The sequence below is a fragment of the Benincasa hispida genome, chromosome 7 (assembly GCF_027475165.1).
Source record: "Benincasa hispida cultivar pf3 chromosome 7, pf3_genome.v1.1, whole genome shotgun sequence".
Lineage (NCBI taxonomy): Eukaryota > Viridiplantae > Streptophyta > Magnoliopsida > Cucurbitales > Cucurbitaceae > Benincasa > Benincasa hispida.
Window position 1 is genome coordinate 34,149,981 of NC_143484.1, and position 11,907 is coordinate 34,161,887.

The 11,907-nt window shown below is 30.5% G+C and overlaps 1 protein-coding gene across 2 annotated transcripts; it reads right to left on the reverse strand.

Annotated features, from left to right (window-relative positions):
- Positions 1–363: 363 nt before the first annotated feature.
- On the reverse strand, positions 364–8,694 carry LOC120081519 (cucumisin-like). 2 transcript variants are annotated; one of them, XM_039036475.2, is made up of 10 exons: positions 8,434–8,694; positions 8,246–8,316; positions 7,764–7,858; positions 6,602–6,845; positions 5,415–5,928; positions 4,372–4,466; positions 3,862–4,086; positions 2,106–2,217; positions 1,805–2,009; positions 364–1,078 (listed from the first exon to the last, which is right to left on the reverse strand). In XM_039036475.2, exons 1-10 carry the CDS (start codon positions 8,542–8,544, stop codon positions 558–560), a joined length of 2,193 nt encoding a protein of 730 aa, XP_038892403.1. In that variant the 5' UTR covers positions 8,545–8,694; the 3' UTR covers positions 364–557. The 2 variants fall into 2 exon arrangements, with proteins under 2 accessions (XP_038892403.1, XP_038892404.1); XM_039036476.2 differs by lacking the exon at positions 8,246–8,316 and having other exon boundaries at positions 8,434–8,589.
- Positions 8,695–11,907: the final 3,213 nt, after the last annotated feature.

The window sequence follows — 11,907 nt, forward strand, 5'->3', positions numbered from 1 at the left end:
AAAAAAAGCAAACAAAATCATAGTAAACTTAGTATGGAACGGATTGTAAGAAAATAAAAAAAAAAATATTTACAAATATAGAAAATATTCATTATCTATTTGGATAGACCACGATAGTTTATTATCTCTGTTTTTCTATATCATGATAAATATAGATAGTAGTCAGATATAGATAGTAGTCAGATATAGATATAGATAGTAGTTTATCCCGAACTATCATTGATAGACGGTGATATTTTATTATTATTTATACATATTTTTAGCAATTTTTTTATTTATAATATTTTTCCTTTTATAATTTTTTTAAAAAAATAAAAACTAAAATTAAAAAATATATATCCAACAAGACTTAAACAATCAATATCACAAGCAAAGAGAATACTATTATTTATCAATATTAGTGATAGTACACATAAACATATTTCAAGAGATGCCACGACTTTGACTAGATGACAATGGACAAGCAAAAATGAAATAGTGAAGGAAGCAAAGGGAATACTTTCCTTTCTTTATTTTAAACCTTTTTTTTTTATTTTTAATTTCAAGGATAAATTAAACTAGAGAGAAGTGATTGTTATGGGGCTTCTCACAGTGTGTACACTATCGCTCCATATCAAAGAAGCAGAAACTATGGACTCTCTCATTGTTCCTCGAACTGTCAATTTAAATGATTTCATATCTCCAGTGCCATTGAATGATAGAACCTTAGGTTTCACTGTGATGGCAAGGCCTTTCGGGGCAGAAATCATAGCTTTATATGTTGATGCTCCAGACGCGACGCTCGTGAGAGTTCTGGTGAAGTATTGATTGAAGGTTTTCGAATGAGATACAGAAAGTCCAAAAGAAGGATAGTTTAAATCCCATACTCTACCAGTATTTGTAGAAATACAAACACTATTGTCATTAGTGATAATTCGAACCAAGTCGGTGGTGTAACCTTGACCACACAAGAATTTGACGTAGTCGGTTTCATTTGCATCATACACCAACCCAGGTGTTAATGCCTTTAGTGGGTTCACATGGCCTGAGCCATATGCAAACTCTGCCTGTGGATTGAACTGAGAATTCATGGGCGAAGCTGTACAAAGTGAATGGAGAAGGGTCAAGAAGTTGCGTAAATTTTGCAGGAACGTTTAAAATATGAATTTATGTGGTCCCATTCGATAATCATTTTATTTTATTTTTTGGAAATTAAACTTATGAACACTACTTCTTCTCTAAATTTCTTCCTCATCTACTTTCCACGGGTTTAAAAAACTAAGACAAATTTTGATAACTTAAAAAAAGTAACATCAAAAAGTTATTTTTGTCTTCGAAATTTAGCTAAAAATTCAACCATTGTACTTAGTAAAGATGCAAATTATTATATGAATTGTGGATGAAATAGACTTAATTTTGAAAAACAAAAATAAAAAATCAAATGGTTATCAAACGGGCTTTATATAATTAAATAACTATTCTCATCATGCTCTCTCCAAAATCTTGAGTCAAATCTTTTTGTTTTTACAACTATGATAGCATATTGAAGTTAAACAGGACGTTCCATTTCAAAACTAATAGGTAACAGAGATGTAACACCCATTTATCTTGTAAAGATGGTGAGGTCTCTTCATCTTGATAAGAACTCACACCACTTTATTTAATATAATATCAAAACTTATGAAGTTAAAACCAACATTTGGTAAAGGAAAGAAATCAAGATCAAATCGTAGAATGGTGAATCTCCAAATTAGAAAGATGATGAGTCCAAGCCATCTCTCCCCTCCTATGTTAATTGAGTCATATAAATGAATGTAATAATTACCAGTCGTCATGAGTGCTGACTTGATTGCAGCAGGAGACCATGTAGGATTGAATGTTTTAACATACGCTGCAATTCCAGTGACATGTGGGCAAGACATTGAGGTCCCTGAGATTATATTATAAAGTGTATCTCTAAGAATTCCACCAACAGGGGCAACTGGAGGCCATGCTGCTAGAATTTCAACTCCAGGAGCACTCAAATCAGGCTGCATTTGTTCAATTAAGTTCATGAAACTTGTTTAGTAATCATCTTATACCCACACCTTAAGAATATAGAAACACAAAGTTTATATAAATTTAACCTTTATAAGGTCTTTGGTTGCAGCATTAGGTCCCCTTGATGAGAAAGAAACTACAACAGGAGAAGGCGCATTATGCGTTGCAGTACTCTTGAAAATGGTTGCAGTAGGAAAGCTATTCATCGATATTTGATTAAAAAAAAAAAAAAAAAAAAAAAAAAAAAAAAAAAGAAATCAAACCCCGTTAATATTGATAAATAATTCAATATATGTGCTACGAGATAAAAATCGATTCCATCTCAAAATCATTTTATCGTTGTTTAGGATGGCACTGGAAAAGAAAATAGTTTTGAGATGAATTCTAATATTATCTATTATTAAATTAGAGCCCATGAATCCAAATACATATTCTGTCCGAAAGAAAAATCAATCAATATTAATTGAAGAGGAAGTGATATACAAGTTTAAACATAGGACCTCTTACTTTGATACCATATTAAATTGTCAATTGACCCAAAAACTTTAAGCTAATTTTTAATTTGTTAATATAATTATATCTACATTTGAACACTTTGAGTTCACCTTTCGTTTCTTGATTGATATCTATATATCATATTAAAGAAAATATGAGGTTTCACTTTAAAACTAACCGAAAATGAGAGGAGTAACCTATGTATATTGGTCTCTCCATTTTTTTTCAATGAGGATTTCTCTATCATATATATTCAAGGAAAATTGTATAAGGTAGAAAAATAAATGAGCATATTTATAATTGTAGTTGGGTTTGCAAATTGTATTGGGTAGAAAAATAAATTGGCATATTTATAATTGTAGTTAGATATATCAAGATTATTTTATATTAGTTGTGTGTTTTTTTCATTTATTATTATAACTCTTGTTTTTTGTTCGCAACAAATGTGAGTTATCACTTATTTAGTTTTCATATTTTTTCTTTATTTTGTAGTTATGATTAAGCTTCTAATTGTTGTTTTCTTGTAGTGATCAATGGGATGATGGACAATGCTAATGTGAATTATAAAATTGTACTCGTAGGTATATTAGAAGTTCATCAATAGTAATACTATTGGATTTTTAGTATATTATAGTAAATCAAAATTGTAGAGTACATCAATAATCTACTAGACATCAATTGACAAACATACCAAATATTCGAGTATAATCATTAGTCTATCCGAAATCAATCAACAAACCTATAAATTTTCGAGTATAACCATTAGTGTATCAGATATCAATCTACAAGCATATTAAATATCTAATTCATCAACATACTATTAGATATGAATAAGCAATAATATTAAATACTAAATATTCCAAGTGTATCAACAATATATTCAAATATAAGAAATAAGTATATCAAACATCATCACTAAATATTTGAAGTAAGATATGCATGTATCAACAATATATCTACCACCATTAAGCATTTCAAGTGTATTAACAATATATCTAATATCAATCAACATTCAACTAATAACATGTTTTGAAGTAAAGCATGCACGTTTCATTTTATAAGTTTGATATTCTAAGTGGATTAATGGTATATCATATATAAGAGATAAGTGTATCATACATCAATCAATAACTATTTAAAACTAAATGTGAGTATATCAATAATACCAATCAACATTCTAATTTTATTAGCAGTATAGCTAACATCAATCAATAACTTATTATGAAATAAGCATGAGAATTTCATTTTATAATCATAATATTTTAAGTATATTAGCAGTATATCAGATATGAAACAACCCAATGAAACTAACCAACATTGGAAGGGTATTTTTGTTGGGGAACATACCGAGTATTATCAATGTAATGAGATATGATAGTGGCATCGTCTACGTCGAGAGTTGAAGAAGGCAAGGGATAGGAGAATTCACAATCCATCGTATTTTTATCTCCTTTCCCGAGGACACCCATTGCGCCACCTAAGCTAATGAACTCACTACTATCAACATTCGTTTCACAAAAGACGATTTTTCCCTTCACCAACTTGGGATCCACCGAGTTGTTAAAGCAGTATCTGTTCTAGACACGAATAAATTACTATCATCTATTACTGATAGATACTGGTAGATGTCTATTAGTATCTATCATTTATAAATACTTTGTCATGTTTGTAAAAATTTGGTTTATTTTATTCTATTTGAAAACAACTCTTTTTAAGATTTAGTCATCTCCTTTTAGAAAAATAGCCATAAATTGAAATGTTATTGAGGAAAGATGAAATATTTTGTTACGAAATGGTGAGAAAGCAAACACAAATGATATATACATATATATAGTTTTTAAATGCAAATTAAATTACCTCGAGGTCGAGTTATGGAAACCTTTATTGGGTATATCACGTCCAGCAACAAGGGGATACTGACCCTTCGTATCAAATGTGTTAATCGAAACTCCCTGTAAACTTCCACGAAAATATTATGGCCCTATATTTATCTTTCTGGAACCATACTACATTAATAGTAAATGATAAACATACAAGGAAGAGATTATAAGAAACTCTCAAACAGTAGATAAAGTATTACAATTACAAATGAGTTTATTCTTATATATAAAAAATAATAATGATTAGAAAAGAGGTTTGGATTATGCAAATCAGCCTCATCAGTAGGCTCATGACCTAAAGCCTTGGGTAACCTAATTCTAGCAGACAAAGTCGACCAAAAATCAAAGTTTGGTAGGGTATGAAATTTTCAAAAACATTCATTGTTGCCACGGGTTTAACCTCTGCTGGGTCATTCAGGTGGCAAGCGGTAATACTTAACACTAGTCCATCGGCCAATCTGTTTGGACCATCGTTGGATCGATCTGGACCGATCCAATGATCATATCATTGGACTTAACTTTATATGTGTATAATTTTTATACACTATATTATTCTAACTAAAAGTATTTTTTCTTTTTCTAAATACGTTTTGTTTGAAACACCATTTTGTCAATTTAGGCCCCGTTTAGTAACTATATGGTTTTTCGTTTTTGTTTTTGAAAATTAAGCATATTTCATTCACATTTTTTACAATGATTTGCATCTTTAAGTACAATAATTGAATTCTTAACCAAATTCAAGAAATAAAAAATAACTTTTTTAATTCTCAAAATTTGACATGGTTTTTTAAACCATCAGTGGACAATGGATAACAAATAAGAAAGTTAGAGGTGAAAGTAATATTTATATACTTAATTTTAAAAAACAAAAACTAAAAACAAAATGTTACTAAGTGATGCCTAGATGTCATAGTATTTAGTTAATAACAAATTTTGAAAATTGTCAAAAAAAAAAAAATAATAGTTAACCTTAGCATTTATGACTATGGAAAAATGTTCGGAGAAAATTAATAATATGACCTGAAAGCTATTTTTGTTGCCAATTTGCACTTTTGTGACAAACTTTCTGTCGGTGGTGCTTGCAGCAACAGAAAGAAGCCAGGGAGACAAACTTGTGGTGGTGAAGTATCTGGGACCGTCATTTCCGGCAGAATTGGATGTCAATATTCCTTTTTGCATTGCGTGGAAAGATCCAATGGCAATGGGATCTCGAAAATATTGTCGTGATTCATTCCCACCCACTGATAAAGATATAATATCGACACCATCAGCAATGGCATCGTCAAATGCTGCAAGAATGTCCAGATCCGAGCAACTATCACTCCAACATATCTTGTATGCAGCGATGCGCGCTGAGGGAACACCTCCTCTTGCCGTACCGAGTCCGAGACCGTACAAACTTGCCTTGCTCACTAGACCGCCAGCCGCTGTCGACGCAGTGTGCGTTCCATGGCCATTTGTATCTCTTGGACTTTCCACCTCACCACGGGGAAGGGGACGACCAATGTGGTATGCTCGTGCTCCAATAATTTTTCTAATAAAACTCATCAATGATTTGCATCTTTAATTAGTAATTTGTTTATCGGTGGGGAAAAAAACGAAAGAGGGAGCAAGTTTGTCTTACATATCTTTTCAAAAAAACTACATAAAAACATGAATAATACTTAGTTGTTACTGAGTTGTACTCATCTTTGTACAACCAAAAATATATTTTTTTATATTTTTGTGTGTAAAAGAGTGAAGAGCATAAGATTAGGTGCAGTCTAGACATTAAAAAAATTTCAAGGGTACTTTTGATTAGTAGTCTTAAAATTTGAAATTCTAAAACAATGCATAGACTAAGAAATAAAATTGTATTTCATGTTTTCAATATTTTATAATGTGTCTAGTGGTGGAATTAGAAACCAAGTCCCACTAAGCATTGTTCAAAATGTGTTTGCTAGATATATTTATAATCCATAAGAGTAGTTACACAGCTTAACATTTAAATATTCGACTCCTACCAAAATTTCACATCAAAATGAGTTATAACTAGTATTGTATTTTTATTATCAATCTCAAAGTTAGAGATTTGATTTCCACACCCCACATATTATCAAAAGAAAAAACTTTTAGACAAAGAGGGATCGATAGAGACACTATAATATCTCAACTAAGTTGACACATCCTTATAAATAAATAAAGGTTTTGATATAAGTTTATTTTACCTGTTGCAAGTGAAGTTGAATACTAGGCATGTGCCCTTCCATTTAGATGGTGGAGGACCAAAACCTTTATCATTGAAACTGGGAGACTCAGGCCAGATTCCAGTGTCAAAAACTCCAACAACTATGTTACTTTCCACTTGTTTTACCCGAGGAACATTTTTTGGAAAATTCATAAAATCCCATGATCTTGTCGTATGAAGTTTGTTTATTTTATTTGGGAACACAGATACCACACCCTCCATACCTGAAAAATATCTTTCAAATTATGTCTTAATCCCTAAAATAACTAAGGTCCTCATTGGATTGACTAGAGATTTTTTTTTCTTAAAGTAATTTTTATTTAAATTCATTTGATAAAAATCGTTTAAAATGCACTTTAAAAGTGTTTGAAAAACTATTTTGAGTGGTTGTCAAACACTTCAATTTTTTTCAAAATGACTTATCTTCAAAATTAAACGCTAAGTTAACAAAACACACCCTAAATTATGAAATAATAAGACTCCGATTGGATAACCATTTGGTTTTTTGTTTTTCAGTTTTCTTAAAATTAAACATGTATGCACTTATTCTACATCTAAATTTCTTGATTTATTATCTACTTTTTACAAATATTTAAAAGAACTAGCCAAAATTTGAAAACTAAGGTCCTGTTTGGTAACAGTTTGGTTTTTTATTTTTTAAATTAATTCCATGGACACTACTTCCACCTCCAAATTTCTTCATTTCTTATCTACTTTCTACCAATGGTTAACCTAGCTATAATTTAAAGATTGAAAAAATAGCTTTTAAGAATTTGTTTTTATTTTTGGAATTTTGTCAAGAATTTAACCATTATACTAAAGAAAGATGCAAATCATTGTAAGAAATAGGGAGAAAATATGCATAATTTTCAAAAACAGAAAAAAAAAAAAAAAACAAAATGATCACCAAATGGGGCATAAAAAAGTAGTTTTTAAGAACTTTTTTTTTTTTTTTTTTAGGAATTTGATTAAGATTTAACCTTTTTTTACTTTAGAAAGATGCAATTAATTGTAAGAAATTTAGAGAAAATATACTTAATTTTTTTTAGTATAATAAAATAGACTTAATTTTCAAAAATTAAGAACCAAAAAACGAAATGATTATCAAACAGAACCTTATGTTAAATAATAAGTATACGTACTGGCAATCTTTTCAGCTTCTTCTTTAGTGAGTTTCACTGCGAATCCATTGAAACTTCTCTTGTACATATAGACCACAGATTCTGGAGCAAAAGGGCTAAAGTACACAACATACAAGATGATTGCAACAATTAGGCTTTAGATGTCAGTTGACATTTTATAAACGATGACAGATTTAGTATATGATGTCAGTTTAAAAAAATGCCTCATTTTATGGAATCTTTCATGGATTAACCTAAAATTCATATAAGATGTCAGTTTTAAACTGCTATCTAAACCGCAGTTACAATGTCGGTTGTAAACAAATGTATTATAAAATTGTAACTCTTGCGATAAAAATCAGCATAGTTTTCTCTCTCTATATAAATACACATTAAAAAAAATGAAGAAGAGGTTGAGGAAGACAATTAAGCTTAAATAAATCTGAAATAAATAGAATAGGTTGAATGTTTAGGTGTGATGTAAATGAGCGAAATATATATACAATGAACTGTGATGTAAATGAGCGGAATCAGGGTCGTCCTTTATCTTCCTCCCCATGTATACTATATAAATCTGCAAGGTTTTTTTAAAATAACAAGAAAAGAAAAATATGTAAAATAAACCCCATAATATGATACATATATATAGATATATTATAAGTATAGTTGTCCAACTTTTAATGTTTTATACCTTTTTGTCATCGTCGGAATCCAAGCTAGAAGCGAGCAATGTACTAAAGAAAAGGCTGAGAAAGAAAAGCTTGAAGATCAAACAAAAATACATAGCAGTGCTTCTTGTCATCAGGGAAAATCTATGATATCTTAGAAGGTGATTTAAAAAAGTGAAGAATAAATGAAGAAATAAGGCCTTTTTATAGAAATAAGGCCAGAGAAACTGTTAGATGAATTTGCAAGCCTCTTAATAATTATTGGATATAAATTTTAGGTCGTTTTATAGTTTCTCTCTCTACATTTAGTGATATACAAAATTGTCAGTCACATTTTTTCTCCTTTTATTGGCACAAGTGAGATTTTTTTTTTTTTACTAGAGGAGGGCAGGGTCAATGGGTGCACCTGTATCCCGAATACAAAAACGATACATTCAATGAATATGAATAATTACAAAGGAGATATAGGGAAGAGCCTAATGCCAATTCAATGGAAACAAGACATCAAAGAAGACACTAAAAAAAAACCCTCCAACGAAGAGATATCATAATTAAAAAAAAAAAGAGGTAAGCACACCAGGAAGTTGCCATGAATAAAATATCTGTTGTGTTGTGGCAAATTATTAGAATTGTATCCTACATACAAAAAAATTCAAGAAAGTCATGAGCTCCAAGTACAAAAGCATAGAAGGAGTTTATGCCTTTGATTTCAAATTATCCCGATTAGAAACATGTTAAGTTTGATTGTGCTAACCTAATTAAAGTCTCTTTATGTATTCTCTAGTTGGAGAGTAAGAAAAGGGTGTAAGTATTATAAAAGCTTTGAGAGAAATCTCTTGTAATTGACATTAGAGAGAGAATTATTTTCTTGCTCATGGTTTTTTTCAGTTGATTTGAATTTTTTTCACATTAATTCCTGTGTTCCTAGTTTTATTATTTTATTTTAACTTCTCTATTATTTTTATGTTTATTTCTGCAGTAGGACTAAGGATGATTAGCCAAATATTTCCATAAAGTGCCACCCACCAAATTACTCCAGAGGACCTTCTTGTTAGATGAATGATTAAGTTGAATAATTTTATCAATGATGTTGTCCAGAGAATTGGAAAGAGTGAAGGAGGAAAGACTTTTGAAATTGGACCAAATTATTAAGGAGAAAATTTTCTAATTTCCTAACCAAAATATCTATTATTGTTGTAGATGTGATTCTTTTCTCTTTTACTCATCTTAACTCTTTCTCCATATTCAAAAGTCATGCATTGTCACAGAAGTTTATTCTTGATGAATTTTAACATTTTCCTTTAATTGAAAATTGTTAAAAAAAAAAAATTGAAAACTAATTTTTAAACAATAAGCACTAAATTGAAAAAAAAAATATATATTCATCCCAGAGACAAAATATATATATATATATATAGTCAAATTAGTATTACACTTATTGTTTGGATAAAATATTTTAAATGATAAAACTGCTAAAAATATTTACAAATAGTAGTAAAATATCACAATCTATTTGTAGACTACTATTTGTGTCTATCATATATAGATAGTAGTCTATTATTGTCTATCACGATCTATCACAAATAAATTATGATATTTTTCTATTATTTATAAATATTTTGGCTCCCTATTATTTGTTTATTTATTTATTTATTTTTTGCGTGTCGAAAGAAGGCTAGAGTATGGTAATTTAGGTATTATATTAAAAATAATGGTAAATATACTTTTTTCTGTCTTAATAAACATAATCTTGAAAAATTTATTTCACATCCAAAGTTTTATAGAGATTGCTGTCTTTTGAAAATATATTTGTGTCAATACGTACATAGTTCAATGAGATAAACTATTTCTTTTTTGAATTCATAAATTGAAATTCTTACCTCCACATAATTTTTATATTCTGTGACAAAGCACGAATCTTGCACATGATATTTTTTGTTTTGTTTTATTACATTAATATTTTTTCTTCTTTTCCCACGTGTGTTCCACATGATTATTGGTTTTTTAAAACATAAAATTAATAATATAAGTTATAATTGTTAAGATAGATGACAAGGTGGTTAATCAATGAATCAACAATGGTTGATCATGGTGGAGCTCATGATGTGACAATTCTTACCTATTCCTTCTCCTCTCTCTATTTTGTTTTTATTCAATCTCTTACCACTCTATACGTGTAGATTTTGTAATAATGTTGATTTCTATCAAGTGTATATATATGCCCCTTCTATGTGCAATACGATACAAGGAAAGATAATATACAAAAGATATTTACAAGAGTATTTTATCATTCTCTTTCTGCCTTTTATTCTCTAGTTTATTTCAAACCTCAACTTGGTATCAGAGCCAAAAATGGCAACTCAGCCCTCGATCTTCTCAAGCTCCAACAATGGCAGCCCGTGTGGACCTCCCCTAAACCAGTTGGTCAATCAGGTTACGTCTATTAAACTGGATCGAACTAATTTTTTACTCTGGCAAACCATAGCCTGGCCAATACTAAAGAGCTATCATCTTGAAGATTATCTCACTGGTGCGAAAGTATGCCCAAACAAATTTATAGGCATAATGATTTAAGTAGACAAGAACACCGTAACAATGGGTGAAGAAACCAACATCAATAAGACAGCTTTGAAGGAGTAGCTAACTCCAAATCCGGACTATGAAACATGGGTGGTAGTAAACCAGCTTCTCCTTGGCTGGCTATACAACTTAATGTCACTTGAAATTGCAACTTAGGTAATGGGTTATCAATCCTCGAAGGATCTCTAGGATGTTATTCAGCAGCTCTTTGGCATCCAATCTAAAGCCGAAATAGACTATGTAAAATGACTTTTCTAGCAGACAAGGAAAGGATCGCTTAAAATGGAAGAATATCTGACCATTATGAAGAAATATGCTAATAGTTTGGCTCTTGTTGGTAGTCCAATATCAATTAATGACCTAATTCCTCAGGTGTTTTTTGGTCTTGATGAGGAATATAATCCGATGGTGGTTGTTGTTCAATGAAAATGCAATGTAACCTGGACTAATTTGCAGTATGACCTCCTTTCATATGAAAAAAGGTTGGAATATCAAACAACTCTAAAATTGGGGTTAAGTACTTTGTCCTTTCCTCCTCTAATACTAATCAATCTCCTTCTAAAAATGTGATGCAGAAAAAAGGGCAGCAAAATCCAAACCCTGCCTCCAACCCTAATCGAAACCAACAGAGAAGTTTCACTCCTAACAACCGTGGCTAGAGCAGAGGTCGTGGATGTGGTGGATACTCTAATCGACCTATATGTCAAGTGCGCACCAAGGTTGGACATAATGTAGATGTCTGTTTTATGCGTTATCTCAAGGACTTTAACAACCCAAATCAAACTCACCTTTGTGAGACTACGAGCTCTCTATTTGGGTTCAACACTTCTCAAGGCTTTTGTTTACCACAAAATTCATTTATAGCAAACTCTGTAATGGCCACTCCAGAGGCTGTAATTGATCCTTCATGGTATGCC